Source organism: Suncus etruscus, chromosome 9, assembly GCF_024139225.1.
Source record: "Suncus etruscus isolate mSunEtr1 chromosome 9, mSunEtr1.pri.cur, whole genome shotgun sequence".
NCBI classification, from domain to species: Eukaryota; Metazoa; Chordata; class Mammalia; order Eulipotyphla; family Soricidae; genus Suncus; species Suncus etruscus.
This window is the reverse complement of record NC_064856.1, coordinates 93,686,879-93,702,360: the sequence shown is the minus strand read 5'-3', so window position 1 is coordinate 93,702,360 and position 15,482 is coordinate 93,686,879. Positions and strand designations below refer to the sequence as shown.

Genomic DNA, 15,482 nt, shown 5'->3' with positions numbered 1-15,482 from the left:
GATGTGGCCCAAAAACAAACAAAAAAAATATTTTTGATATAAACTATGCCAGTACTACTAACTGTTGCCAAAACAACATTTTCTTTAAAAATACCTTTCTTGAAATCAGAGGCAAACTTTCAGTAAAATATAGAATTAAACCAATAATACCTGAAATGATGCGGCAGTCTAACTACCTGAGACATGCTGCTCATCTATGCAGTTGCTTCCGTGTTTTATAAAACATGTAATCTACCATATAAAAGATGAAGCATATGTGTTTGGGATTAAAAACAACTCAATTGGACCCCACATTCAAGATCAGCACCCAGCTAGCATTCAAGAAGACATTTTGACCTAGTAAAGGACAGTGAGAAAAGTAGAACAACACATAGATTGAACTCAACCCTGCTAAGTTGAGCACAAGGCTGTAAACTCCTCTCTACCCCCTTTATTCATGAATACATTGGAGATTCTAAGCAATGCAGGTAGTACAGAGAAATGAGAACTATTAAAAAGGAAAAGCATTTAAGTGCATGTTGTCTCTATTCAGAAGATACTGTTAGAATATGAGACTCCAGCTCCCTCATGTTCCTATCTTATTCCACACTGTCTTCAAAGATGCAGCAGACCTTAGTTCTAGCAGACAGTCTTGGATGAGAGTGTTAGTGACTTCTGGCAGTGCAAAGACAGATCTGTTTGCTATTCAGGATAGTTGAGATATGTCTCTTGGGAAAAAAAGAGGGACCGGAGCAGTGGCACAGCGGTAGAGTCTTTGCCTTACACCCGGCTGACCTAGGACTGTGGTTTGATTCCCCCGGAGTCCCCTATGGTCCCCCAAGCCAGAAGTGATTTCTGAGCACATAGCCAGGAGTAATCCCTGAGCATCACCAGATGTGGCCCAAAAACAAACCAAAAAAATTGTCTATTAGAACTTGCACAAAATATAAAAAAAAAAACCTCCCCAAACCATCCAGTTCCCCAAAATAATAAAAAGTAGGAATAAGAAATAAAACAGGTGGGCCAGAATAATAACATAGTGGGTAGGGCATTTGCCTTGCACATGACTGGCCTAGGTTTTATTCCTGGCATCACATTTGGTCTCCTTAGCCCACCAGGACTAATTCCTGAACATAGATTCAGGAGTAACCCAAGTACTGGGTGTGACTCAAAAATTAAAACAAGACAGGCCAAGCATTTAAGAGAATACAGACTTTATTAACAAGCAAATAAAAATATAAACCCATCTAAAAAAACAGAGCACATCCATTATTGCTCTAGGCATTCCCTTCCTGAACCCTACAAAAATTTCTCTCTCTCTCTCTCACTCACTCACTCACTCACTCACTCACTCACTCACTCACTCACTCACTCACTCACTCACACACACACACACGAGTAAAGGCTGAAAAATGTCACATTTCTATAAAATACCAGGCACTGCCTGTGGAAGAGGATGGGACAGAAGGAGCTGCCACTACTAGCTTGCCTAGGCAGAAAACCTTTGTCCCAGCCTTATGGACAGTCTGGACTCTAAGGAGACTGGGGTCAGGGCTTCCCTGGTCAGCTGGAAGAAGAGCAGAGTTCACTCTATCATGGCATCCTCCAGCTGCCTCTTGATGTTTTCATACTGTTGTATGTTTAGCGCCTTGATGAATCGATCCAGGCCTATGGGTCCAAGACAGGGATAGAGAACAGACTTAGCAAGTTTGTAGGTGCCCTAATACAGGCCAGATGCTGAGCTTCAGCCGCCATGGGGATGGATTTCCCTGCCTCTCCAATGACATCTATCTGCAAGTTGGGTTCTAAGTGTCTGTCTGCCTGCTGTCTATCAAATCCTACAGCCTAGAGGACCATGGCCTCATTTATCTTCTCTCTCTGCCTCTCCTGTTGCTTCAGCCTCCACATATGCCCCAAAGCTATTTCTGCAGTACAGTGAAAAGCAATCACAGCTCCACTAGAATAGATGGCAAGGAGTATGGTGTTCTCCAGCACTTTCAGAGGAGAATGTGAATGCTAAACGGAACATTCAGGCATTCCCATACTCCTCAGCCTATCTCCCACTAGATAGCTATCACCGCTTCCTATCAGCCCAAAGCCCCCAGTGCCTGTTCCAACCAATAGATACCCACAAAGAGATAATGGGTCTCAAGGATTTTATAAGTTCCTTTTTACAAAACAGCCTCACTCCAGATATGAAAATAACAACAAAGGATTAAGTCCAGGTGGAGAAAGAGGCTAAAAAAGGCCCACACTGGAAGCCCTAGGGCTGAGGCTACACACATTTGACAGGCAGCTCTGAAGGCAGTCATGAATGGGAGGTCAGCCTGACTCACCCAATTCGAGCTCAAGTCGCTCCTTGGCAAAAACGAGGCAGAACCAGCCTGGCTTTGGTGACAGGCAGGCCTTGCCCTGGGACAACAGCACTTTGTGGTCCAGGAAGCGGTTATGGAGACACTGCTCTTGATTAAACGTGCATGGGTCCAGGTACTGGGTAGGAGATAGAGGGACAATGGTGAGCCCTGGACCCAACCAACTGGCATACCCTGGAGCCCCAATCATCATTTTCAGAGCTCGCCTTTTGTAAGTTGATCCAGATGGAGAAGCCAGAGCCACAGTAGAGGAAGGGGATATTTCGTTTCCGGAGCGTGGTGATTGCGTATTTGTAAGCTGTCTGCAACTGGGCATGACTGGTGGGCAGGTACACCTGGGTGATCCATTCTGGAGTGATAAGTAAAAAGTATCATGGGTCTGGGCATGGAAATCTTCCAGGGGGTTATCTTTTGGAAAATTTGGGGATCACATGTGCCAGTGCTCAGGAGCTATTCCTAACTCTGTTCAGAAATGACCCCTGGCAGTGTTTGGAGGGGCGGGGGCATATACACTGCCAGAGAGTCAAAGCAGGTTCAGCCACATGCAAGGCAAACACCTTAACCTCTACTTTCTCTGACCTTTCCATTTGGTTCTTAACCAAATGTGCCACATATAAGCATTGTGCCAGCTATATATGATGAGTTTGAGTGGAAAGCATTAACCCGACACATGCATTTTCCTCTTTTTTTTAAAATTTTTTTTGGAAGGGGGATTTTTTTTAAGGAAGCCACACTAAGCAGTGCTCAGAGCTTACTCCTGAATTCAGATTATTCTTGGCAAGCTTGGAGGACCATATGAAATGCTGGGGATAGAGCCCAGGTTGGCTGCATGCCAGGCAAATGCCCTACTCACTGTGCTATCACTCTGGCCCCAATCAACACATGCATTTCTTACCCTAAAACTATGAAACAGAGATAAAAAGGTCTTCAACAACCCATTATTTCCATCTGGAGTTGGGTAGCCCCTAAATGAGGGGCTTCTGCTGTTGTTGTCAACTGAACATGAATCAGGTACATAAGCATTTCTTGGCTTCTCACTGGAGCTGTACAATTTAAATATCTGGCCAAAGAGTCACCCCTAAGGGTCTCTCTGCAGTACCTTAGAGTCACCTGGGCAGGGTGTGCAGGGAGGCTCTGTGTGCAAACAGCCGGTCAGAATCTTTAAGGGTGGTCCATACATTTGAGTGTTTAAGCTCCCCAGATCATGGCCATGCACATCTAAGGCTGAGAACTAGTGTTGAGGATCTGAGCATCTGATTTTTGCCAGATATCAAAGAACTTGGCACTGAGGAAGCAAACATCCTATGGGCCCATTAAAGATCCTCTAGTTCAGAAAACCCCACCCAAAGCCAAAAACAATTGGTTTTCTGAACTAGAGGATCTAATTAGTCATTTTGTTTCACACCAGCATTCTATTAACTCTCCCAGCCTGGGCTGGAGAAATAGGACAAGGTCTAAAGCAGGGGTCCTCAAACTTTTTAAACAGGGGGCCAGTTCACTGTCCCTCAGACCATTGGAGGGTCTGACTATAGTAAAAACAAAAATTATGAACGAATTCCTTTTTTTTTTTTTTGGTTTTTGGGCCAAACCCGGCGGTGCTCAGGGGTTACTCCTGACTGTCTGCTCAGAAATAGCTCCTGGCAGGCACGGGGGGCGGGGGGACCATATGGGACACCGGGATTCGAACCAACCACCTTTGGTCCTGGATCGGCTGCTTGCAAGGCAAACACCGCTGTGCTATCTCTCTGGGCCCTATGAACGAATTCTTATGCACACTGCATATATCTTATTTTGCAATGAAGAAACAAAACAGATACAAATACAATATGTGGCCCACAGGCCATAGTTTGAGGACCACTGGAAAGCATTTGCCTTGCATGCAGCCAACCCTGGTTTGATTCCCAGAACTACCTAAGGTCCCCTCAAGCATAGCCAGTGGTCATTTGCTCCTGAGCAGAGCCAAGATTAAGTCCTGTACCCAGCCAATGTAACCCCAAAACTCCCTCATAAATAAAAACAGAAACAAGTCCTCTATCCTGGCTTCTGCTTTATTGGAGCAAATTTAAGGAGTCTTATGTACATTTGGAGCCATGGCATCATAGGGAAGGAGTTATTTGCCTCTGAAGTTGGTGTTTGTTCAATCAAAAACCAAGTAATTGAGCGAAGCCAGGCACTGACCCAGCCACACCAATTTGCCCACATTGGACAGCTCTCCTTTGGCCCCAATTTTAAGAAAGTCACCTTTAAGTCTCACTTGAGAAGTTAGAGCATTTCGGTTTTTGTTTTTGTTTTTGGGCCACACCTGGCACTGCTCATGGGTTACTCCTGGCTCTGCACTCAAAAACCACTCCTGGCAGGCTCGAGGAACATATGGGATGCCAAAGATCAAACCCAGGTCCAACCTGGGTTCATTGCATGGAAGCCAAATGCCCTGCCAATGTGCTATCCCTTTGACCCCAAGTTAGGGCATTTCTTTGTAATCTTAGCCTGCAGCAAGCAGAGCTAGTAGAGTTTTTTTTTTTTTGGGGGGGGGGGAAACAGATCTTTACCCAAAGGATAGATTTTCCTAAGTCCCCACTTTCAGACCTTAGAGCACCATCGACTGTCCTCTTCCCAGAAGCAGCACAGAAACTCGTCAATCATGCACTGCAGATACTGGTGCATAACATAAATAGATGCTTCTATTTTTTTTATCCATGCCCTTTACTGCAACATCTGAGCTATGGTCCCCTTCATTCCTCCTGCCCTGGAAAGATTCACTGAAGCAAAGACACATGAGAGGTTCAAAGCAAGTCAGGATCTTCCCCCAGGACCCCAAAGTCTAGCCAAGAGATGTGCTCAGTACCTTTATCCATTAGCAGTTGGCTCAGTTTGTTCTGGGTAATGCTCGAGATGCCATGGAGGAAAGCCAAGGAGCCCACAGCAGCAGCCACGTCCTGATTGTGGGTGTATAGCGCTCCAAAGCATAAATCAGGGATGCCAAATTCCTAGCAGAGAAATCAAAGAGGGACCGACTGCTATGTCTCTCTTCTACTCCAACCCCCGCATCATTTCTTCTCTCCAAGAATCAAGACTGAGGACCCACCTTACTAGTGCTCCAGATCACATGGGTCCTTGAGGGGTCAGGTAAGCTGGAGAAGAAACAGTTCCATCAAGATTAGGGAGAAATATATGAAGGATGGAATCTCAAGTTTTTGGAGGAGAAAGAAGATTTGAGATCCTTCCCAAGAACCTACAAAGCCTCTAATGCTCAAGGAATCTTGGGCCCAGTTAAGAGAAGTCCTCAACATGGGGCACCTCCTTGAAGCAGCAGATGGGGCAGCACCCAGTGGCCCACTCAGGGAAGGCAGAGGACATTGCCTGAGTTAAGAGAACAGCTAGTCTCTGGCAGTGCTCAGGGACCACTCTTGGAGGTGCTCAGGGGGTGTCAGAGACCAAAGTCAAATCACCCACATGCAAAGCAAGCATTCTACCTGCTCTTGCCCTGTTTTCATGGTCTTCCTGGACAGCCCCAAGTACATCTACTGCTCTGGAAACCTATCCTGTCCAAGGGGCCTGGAATTAGTGGAGTGGCTTGTGAGTTCTGTGACAGCAGGTCCAAATACACCTTTCTTGGCTGTTGGCTTTTTGCAAAACAGGCTTCCCACTTTCTAAACACAGTTATCAACTTTTTAATACCTTATCATTGCTGCCATGGCTCTTTTCCCAGAAAGCCTTTCCAATAGGTGCCTGAGATTGTGATCCAGGACCAAGCATTTAAAGTTCTTCCCTAATGTTTCCCTGTCCAGGGAAACATTTCTTAATCCTTTGATTAAGAAATTCTGATCCCACAAAATGACATATGCATGAAATTATCACTCACAGTATTGTAAAGCACAATATCTCAGGAAAGAAAAAGTTATTGGAAAAGGGGCTAGAGAGATTGTCACTTGCCTAGCATATGGACAGCATGAGTGATACCCAGTATCCCACATGGCTCCCCTGAGCCCTGCTAAATGTGGCCCAAAACACACACACACACACACACACACACACACACACACACACACACACACACACACACACACACACACACAAACACCTATTGGGAATTCAAAAACAAAACACCTGGGTTTCAGAGATGGGTAGAGTATTTGCCTTGTATATGGCTGACCCAGGTTTGAACCTCACCACTCTACATGACCCCTGGAGTACTACACAGGATTGAATCCCTATGTAGAGAGCTAAGAATAGTCCCTGAGGGCCCCGAGAGATAGCACAGAGGCGTTTGCCTTGCAAGCAGCCGATCCAGGACCAAAGGTGGTTGGTTCGAATCACGGTGTCTCTTATGTTCCCCCGTGCCTGCCAGGAGCTATTTCTGAGCAGACAGCCAGGAGTAACCTCTAAGGACCACTGGGTGTGGCCCAAAAACAAACAAACAAACAAACAAAAAAGAATAGTCCCTGAGCACCACTGGGTGTGGCAAAAAAAAAAAAAAAAAAAAGGAGGCAAAAAAACCCATCCCCACACAAAATATTTCTGATCCTGATTTTGAGCAGGCCATTATCTTGATATCTGAAGGTGCATGTCCTACTGTGCCCTTTAGTTCTCTCCCATTCACAAGGGCACTAGGAAAAAGTCTAGGGAAAAGTCTCTAGGAAGGAAAGACCATGCTTGGGCTAGTCATTACACCCATGCTGGTACATCAGCTCTGTTTTTAGCCAGTTAGAATTGAATCACCCAAACAAGGCCTGCAGAGGCTGTGACCACATGGCACCCATTTCCCTCCACAAGGAGCCTACTCACCGTCTGAAGCTCAGAATACTGTGGAATTTAATGGACTTATCGAACACAGACAGCATGTTACGCTCATCCACTATCACATGGAGCTTGTTCCTGCAGGTGGAGCAAAAGAACAGCCAGGTCCTCCCCCACCATTAAGGTCCATGGTCTTCTGAATAGACATCAAACACTACTACTGTCCCCGGAATTCATCCATTCCTTCCATGGGCAAGGAAAGCTAGAAGGGGCTGACAAACTGAATACACCCAGAGACCTGACTTGGGGGTGGATATAAATTAGGAAGGAATGGAATCACAAAGAACAAGTGACAATCTCTTACCTAACTCCTCCACTAGCAAGAGTAGGCCAATGGTAGAAGGAATGGAGCATTCCAGAGTTTTGGTCTGGTATATAAGGTGCTCTTATTCACCCACAGTCTCAATCTATAGTGGGTTTAGTGAACTGAGAATTTCTACACATTTGTTTTACTATTCCAACAGCCTCTGAAATACTTTGTATGTGTGTGTTGGTGTCAGAAGGGGTCCACCCTCTGTTGTGCTTGGGGCTTACTGGGGCTGGGTGCTCAGGGATTACTTCTGGCAAGACTCTGAGGACCACATGTAGTGCATGGGATGAAATCCAGGATCAGCTGTATGTAAGTCATAATTCCTTTTTACCCACTGTACTATCTCTCTGATCCCTGAAATTGTATGCTCTTATCCCTGTTTTGCAGAGAAAGACACTAAATTTGAGATATGTTGGATATCCAGAAAATAACTATGCTTTGCTAGAAAGATGATAGTCTGAGCAGAGGGGCTGAAAAGGTGATTTAAGGACCCTTTATTACTAGTAACCAGAATGTCAGCACCCTTAGGGAATGCCCTCTTCGTAGAGGTCCTGTATTTACTCTAATTTGGCCCCTCTCCCAAAAGACAATCCAGAAACTTTGCTTTCCCTGCTCTAAGCCCCTTTGATATGTAAAGACCTACCCAAGTTAGATTAGCATAGATAGTCTTTTGCTTGCCTTTATATCTGTGTTTACTGTTTCCAAACAATAAATATATGTGATGGACAGTCAGGACTCTCATTCCAAGAGGCTGTGAACGCCCCCAACTCCATGCTTTTTCTCTTATATCTGTCTTTTTTTTTTTTTTTTCATCTTCATGGTGCCCCTGCTTCACTCAGGGTTGGCCCCCAGCTGAGATATAGAAAGTGAATTCCCTATATTAGCAGGTTCTACTGCTGGGAGTTGAAATTGGGTTGGACCAATGTTGGCCCACAACTCCCAACATTCTCTCTTCTTCTCATGCTTTGCCATTCATCAGACTGCATTACTTCTGAAGCTTGTTTCTTTTAGGATCGAGAAGCTTGTTTACCCTAAGACCACTGATCTAGGAATACAGAAATAATATGCTGATGTGTTCATACAACTAGGACATGAAAGTTCACGGGGACATCTTCACCCTACAAACCTTGAGAGTCTGTCTCCCTCAACACTCTAGGCCAAGGCTACAGGATGGAGGTGCTTGTGCTAATTAAGGAAATCTTGCATAACTTTCAGCACTGGAGTGATAGTATGATGGGTAGGGTACTGGCCTTGCATGTGGCTGACCTGGGTTTGCTCTCTGGTAGCCCATATGGTCTCCCAAGTACAGAGTCAGAAGTAAGACCTGAACACCCAGACACCTTTAAAACTAATAAAACTGTAATAAGTCACAATAGGGTATTTGGAATAGGGTGTTTTGGGGTAATAGAGGAAGAAAAGGACAGGAAAGACTGAAGTGGACACATTTCTACTCCTGTACATAACCTCTACCTAACTCCTGTACTCCTCTACCTAACCCTGTGGAACATCAGATGAGTAAGATTATTTTAGGTCAGTAATTTCTGATCCTGACCCAATGACTACAGGACATGGAAATCCTCCCAACCTTCTCACTTCCTTTCTCTCCCTCCCTTTCTCTCTCTCCCTCACACTTTTTAAGGGATGACAGTCTCTGGGGAAAGAAATCTTACCTCTTAGCAAATTCCAGGTATGCCTCCATTGACTCTTGGGAGTAGACATTACCCAGCGGGTATTGGGGGTTGATAAGCACAAAGCCTTTGACCTTTTTCCCCTAAAAAGAATCCGACATTACAGAATGTACACAAATCACTTCCATTTCAAATGCTGTTGAGTTCATTTTGGGAGTGAACCCCAGTAGAAAACAGAACTCAAGGCCAAGAGAAAGAGCAAAGCAACTGCCTGAGCTAAAGGAAGGAACTGATTGGTATAGAGGCTGGAGCATAGGGCTCAATAGCCACTATCACGCGCATAGTCACTGCCTTTGCTCAAGCAATCTGTGGGGTCTGGTGGGCCTGTGTGCACCTCACCCTTCCTGAAGACTGGGCCCCTCCTTACCTTCAGCCGAGCTTCAAGCAGGGCTTCTTCCAGCTTGTTCACAGTAAGCTGGAATGGAACTGGGTTCTCTTCGCTGACCTGCAAGACAAATACTGTGAAAATCACCTTGCTAGGGACTGGAGCACAGCAGGAAGGGTGCTTGCCTTGCACATGTGGTTGATCCAGGTTCTATCTCTGGCATCTCTGAGCACCTCCAGTAATAATTCCAGAGTGCAAAATGAAGAGTAATCCCTTAGCAATTCCAAAAACCAAAAAAGAAAAAGAAAAAATTCACCCAAATTATTATTATTATCATCATCATCATCATCATCATCACCATCATCATCACCATCATCATCATCATTTTGGTCACACCTAGTAGTGCTCAGGGGTTACTCCTGGCTTTGCACTCAGAAATAACTCCTGGCAGGCTCGGGGGACTATATAGGATGCCAGGAACTGAACCTGGGTCTGTCCCAAGTAAGCTGCATGCAAGGCAAAAGCCCTACTGCTGTGCTATCTCTCTGGCTCCCACCCAACATTATAAAGCTTCAATTCCTCATTCGCATAAGCCCTGAACAGCCCTTTTCACACCCCAGGACACCAAGTCCTCCTAGCCTGTTCTCCCCATCCTTATCCTACCATCATGCAGAGAGGCAAGAGCAAGGGTCCCACCAAAAAACATTCTTTTGCCCCAATGGGCTGAGCAGGATAGCCCCATACTAACCTCACTGCTCAGGTGAACAAAGATCAACTCTATTCGGGTATACAGTTTGGCCGCCAAGGTGAAAGCGCCATAGGAAGGTGTGGGGATCAGAATGGCATCTGGAGGGGCCAGAAGATAAAAATCATCAGTGCAGGGTGTTGAGACATAACCTGCCAGCCTCCCCCAACCCCTCTCTAGCAGCAGAGCTAAATAACCCCATTCTCTCCTACTTCAAAGAGTAAGGATGTTTTTGGGCTCAGACATTCTAGAAAATACCCATTATGCATGGGATTTTGGGGGGATACACTAGGAAGAAGGCTATGGTGAGGTCTGAAATCTAAGATATGTATCACATCTGACTTGTTAGCTGGCAGAGCACCCCCTTAAGGTCACAGAGAGGGTTATTGTTTTACTGGGCCCCAATATCCTGAGGTGTTCATGAACTCCTTGATGTCCTTGCAATTCAAGTAGGTTGACCAAAACCCCATACCTTAGACAAGCAACCCCAATAATCACCGTTTCCCCCAACCAGAGCTCTGAATCACCACTTGCTCTGAGACACTTATGTGGATGCAGGTGAAGGTGAGACTGAGAGGCTGGGAGACAGGACAGCACTTATGTATGGTACATGATTGAAAGCACCAGATCTGAGTTCCATCCCACAACACAGATCCCCTTGAACATAGCTGTATGCAGCCTTAGAGGCCACCAACATGGCAGGGGTGACTCTGACAATCCCTGGCACTGCATTTTTGAGTCCTTATGTGATCTGAGGGCCCCGAATTCCTGATGCCTTTCCAGAACTCCTGAGCACCCTATGAAAGATGCCCACCAAAATAGGAGACTGAGAACTGATGTCTCAGCCTTATGTGGTCTAGAACTAATTCACTTTTGGGAAGATGAAGTGGGATATAGTAATTTATAGCACCCCCATCAGTATCTCTTCCATCTCTTCCGTCTTTGAAACTTATTTCCTTCTCGTGTTCCATTCCATCAGGACCCCCATAGTCTCATGCTGTGCCCTCCACTTAGGAAGTTTTCATCTATGGCCCTTTGGAATATGTGGGAGTAATTGTATGACCTCCCAGTTGAGAAACAGGGGGAAACCAGTTTTCTGGGGTAGAATCCTAAAGCCCAAATAATAACCACTTAGCTGCCATCATCACCTACATCACCTATTGGTGCCTGTCATACGATTTTGTCCTTGTTCAAAGGTAGATTTAGATCCCATCTCCCAACAGCAATAGGTGAAGAACATCCTTGTGTGTATGGGAATCTGGACTCTTGTAGACAGTCCTGGCATGGAAAAGCTTTTTCTCCCCTGCCCAGGCCTCCCCTGCCTCCAAGCTCCCCAGACCCTTGGACTCACCGCCTGGGTCACAGAGAACCATGGCCAGCGCAGAGAAGACAGCACAGCAGCCATTCAGAACCACCACCTGCAGATCACACAGAGGCGGAAGTTAAAATCCCATGACCCTGGATACAGTGGGTGAGGCTGGAGTATATCCACATCCCTCCCCACCTAGAATGGGAGACATAGACTGGAACTCTTCAGCTGAAGCCCAGTGGCCTCTACCCTGGCCTGGCTCTGGGTATCTCCTGGATGTTTTAGAAAATAGTGTCTTCCCATCCCTCTGGAAGGCAGCCCTTCACTAAGATGACCTGGGACTCACATTTTTCTGGTCCAGCTCGGTAGGAGCCTTGCAATAGTGAGTCAAGAACTGGGCTATCGCTTCCCTCAGCCTGTAAACAGAACCAGAAAAAGTGAATCCCTGGCAGATTGCCCTTTCCCCAAGCAGGATCTAGACTCTCAGATCTGCTCTGGAGGACACAAGTCTTCTAACTCCAAGTCACAAGACTATGGCTCACTATGCCCTGATGAGCATTTAAATGATGGGCAGCACCATTTATGCTATGCCAGGCTACATCCTGAGGATAGTTTGTTCTGGGGGATTTCTAGAAGTTGTAAGTCAAATAGGGAAGAGCTAGAGTTGGAGAGTACAATGGGCAAGGCAAATGCCAAGCATATGATCAACCCATTTTTGATCCCAGGACCACATATGGTTCTCCCCGCCCACCTCCCAAGACTGCACTAAGTTACCCATGATCACAGTAGATGTGATCCAAGCTCCCATCATATAAAAAACTCTAATCAGAAATAAGAAGGCAGCTAACAATTTGGTGCTTGGGTCTAATGCCTAGATGAAGCCAGGAGCATGAAGTCCAGGAGACCATAGGGATGAGTACTCACGGCAGGATCTTTCTCTGGTCAGAGTTTTCCATCAAAACATCCTCAGTACCAGTAATGCCTTTCTGGCTCATCTGTTGACAAAGAACATGAGTGAGACAGCCATTTGGGGGTCCCTTTCTGCTCTGAGGGTACACATTTGCAGTGTTTTCTCTCCAATACAGCATCTTCTAGAAGGGGACTGGGTATCTATGTGACTTTCCATGAGTAATTTCTCCATTGGAGGGTCCCTCTTCAGGAATGATGGCCCTAGGCTTCATTTCATGGGCTGTCTAGATTCCAGAACTCACTGGCAATGTCAAATAACCTCCTCAGCCCTTTTGTGGGCCAGAGATTCTTGTGGCCACCTACCAGCCAATTCCTGGTCCAGAGGTGATTCTGGACATAGAGAAGCTGCTTTCTCATTTCTTTCCCCAGACTTCCAGCAGCCCACTCCTAGCTCTACCGCAAGCTAAAGAATATTCCAGGGAGGACTTGGGCCAGCACAGGAGGCAACCTAGTTCAGAGTTTGGCTTACTCTTTCAGTCACCAGATGAGAGCAGAGCGTGTTCTCACTGATTCCCAGGTTAATAAAACCCTGGAAATAAAAAGGATACAAGGTTAATCCTCCAGCTAAATCCTTCAATATGGGCATGTCATGTTAACAAGAGTCAAAAAAGCAGATGCTCAGTTCCCCAAGGCAATCAATTTGACATCCCGGAATCAGAAACCTCCAACAAACCTTCATATAGATAAAGCCTGCAAGTGTCCCCCTCAAAAGCTACTTAAATTACATGCCAGCTAAGTCACAGAGTACATATACCCCAGACACTATATCAGCTCTTACATTCGATTTGCCCTGATTTTCTCAACCCCCAATAAAACAAATTCCATAATGAACCCTAGTGGAAAGAAGCAAAATTATAAAAGTTGGAATAGCCTGTGAACTCTGAGACCTTCCTGAGCAGAACAGGAAGTCATGGGCAGAACATCCCTTGCTTGACCCAGAACCTCAGTTTAACCCACATAGGTCCTGCCTCATGCCCAGATGCATTTCTCATGCCCCCTCCCTTCCCTCTCTGGATCCTGCAATGGCCAATGGCTGGGCATACTGCTAGTGCATTTAGCTGTGGTGCTAGGGATGTCCCCTTGGCCACACTGTTTGGCAGAAGTTCTGCACTCCTTCAACTGTGGCACTGGTGTGCCCACTTACCAAACTTGTACTCAATAGTTGAGTTATCATACATGTACTTGCTGAAGAGTCATACACCTGACTGTGGTGTGGCCACATTGTTTTGTTGTCACATATCATTTTGTTGTGTTCACACACACTTAGGCTTAGGTATGACTGGAGGCAGCCTGGCATACTGCTCAGTGCATGTAGGTGGTGTCAAGGCCCATGCAAAGCACAGTAGGTGCTTTAACCATTGAGCTAAGGCCCCCATTTCTATTTCTACTTCCTGCAAGAGCCCTCAAGGACTTGAAGGTAGACTGTAGAAGAGATGCCTAACTCATCTGGCATCAGAAAGGCAGAAACCATTGACTAGGCACCACCTATCATCTGGAAGCTTCTTTAACTATGACCTCTCATTCAATTAGGTTTTTCTATTTACTAAACCAACTTAACTAATTAGTGTATACATTTGGTGTTATGCTCTGTTCAATGGGACTTCCAAGTGTGAACCACTGTCCTGGGACATGTAGGTGTGAGCCACCAGTGGCGTGCACCCATCCACATCTTAAGCAAGAGCAGAAGGTAAGGTTTGGCTGTGCTGTCTTCAGTCTTTGGCTGGGGGGCTATTGGGAACCTCCTTCTGGAAGCTTTTCCTTGTTCTATATCAGGCTCAGTAGCACACCTAACAGCACTCACCTAACAGCACTCACCTAACATACACACCTCCAGGGCATCCCCAGAACCCTGTCCCAGCTTCATGAGCCCCTTTTCTGATCACACTCAGTCCTTCAAGCAGGATTCTAGGCATGCTGCAGGCCTCCCAGCCTATCCAGGCAGGCCTCTTCCTAGAGCATTTGAAAACAGCACAACAGGCTGACAGACTTCCCCCAGGGACGAGTTCCCCAGCAGGCTCACTCACCACTGCATCCTGGGATCCCTAGACATTGGGTAAGGGTTTTAGAGAGCATGTGGGGGTGGGGTACACAGGGGAGACCAGCTTTCTTGGGCATGTCTGACCCCTTGTTTCTGTTTTTGTCCCTTCTCTGCTCTGTAAGAAAGAAACCCCACACCATGGGGTGCCCCTCCCCACTCTCCTCACCAAGGAGTTCTTTTCCTTCTGGTACTTATCTGCTTGGTAGGACAGGAAGTCCTGGAAGCTGAAGCTGCATAATGTTGTGATGTCGATCCCGCGATTGGACAGCTCAGGGCTGACAAATGCTGCTTGCATGGAATCCAATGGGATCATGAGACTGTCCTGTGCATGGGTCCTCACATTACCTTGAGAGCCCAGGGAATGAGGAGGCAGGCTAGAGGACCTCAATTGCAGGAGGTTGGTGGAACTGTACATCAGGTGCTTCAGTTTGGTCACCTGCCCACTTGGCACTGGGTCCTGGTGCTTGGTGATCAGCAGCCAGATGAGGTCCTTCATGGTACCGTTCAACTGTAGCAGCGAGTGCAACAGCTGTGCATACAGGCTTCGGGTTCTCAGCTCCCGGCCTCTTGCCATGCCTGGGTCATCTGCAGGGAGGCTCATTGTTGAGGTGTCTGTGCTCTCCTCTTCAGACTGGCTAGAATCTGCAGGTGGGAGAAGGTGGGAACTAGGTTGAAGCAAAGAGGATCCTTGCTGGTCTTTGTAGTCTCCATTCTGGGCTTAAGACTGTGGCCCTTTGAAGAAAGCACAGCTTTTTTACATCTTAGAACCCTTGGGGCCAGAGAGATAGCATGGAGGTAGGGCATTTGCTTTGCATGCAGAAGGACAGTGGTTCAAATCCCAGCATCCCATATGGTCTCTTGAGCCTGCCAGGAGTGATTTCTGAGAGTAGAGCCAGGATTAACCCCTGAGTGCTGCTGGGTGTGACCCAAATACTAAAAAGAAGGCTTGA

At 46.4% G+C, this 15,482-nt stretch overlaps 1 protein-coding gene across 1 annotated transcript; it reads right to left on the bottom strand.

Annotated features, from left to right (window-relative positions):
• Positions 1–1,564: 1,564 nt before the first annotated feature.
• On the bottom strand, positions 1,565–15,133 carry ACCSL (1-aminocyclopropane-1-carboxylate synthase homolog (inactive) like). Its single transcript, XM_049780705.1, has 14 exons — positions 14,699–15,133; positions 12,964–13,023; positions 12,450–12,520; positions 11,872–11,941; positions 11,568–11,634; positions 10,220–10,317; positions 9,514–9,591; positions 9,129–9,229; positions 7,137–7,226; positions 5,437–5,482; positions 5,197–5,338; positions 2,558–2,700; positions 2,316–2,469; positions 1,565–1,647 (listed from the first exon to the last, which is right to left on the bottom strand). The coding sequence occupies exons 1-14, from the start codon at positions 15,131–15,133 to the stop codon at positions 1,565–1,567; spliced, it is 1,638 nt and encodes a 545-aa protein (XP_049636662.1).
• Positions 15,134–15,482: the final 349 nt, after the last annotated feature.

What these genes read in the sequence shown, in the direction of transcription:
- ACCSL (XM_049780705.1), bottom strand. Translation starts at nt 15,133, where the DNA reads ATGAGCCTCCCTGCAGATGACCCAGGCATGGCAAGAGGCCGGGAGCTG. An exon ending in AGAAGGAAAAGAACTCCTTG is followed by an intron (nt 13,024 to 14,698) that starts GTGAGGAGAGTG and finishes TTTTATTTCCAG; the next exon opens with GGTTTTATTAACCTGGGAAT. An exon ending in GACCAGAGAAAGATCCTGCC is followed by an intron (nt 11,942 to 12,449) that starts GTGAGTACTCAT and finishes TTCTGTTTACAG; the next exon opens with GCTGAGGGAAGCGATAGCCC.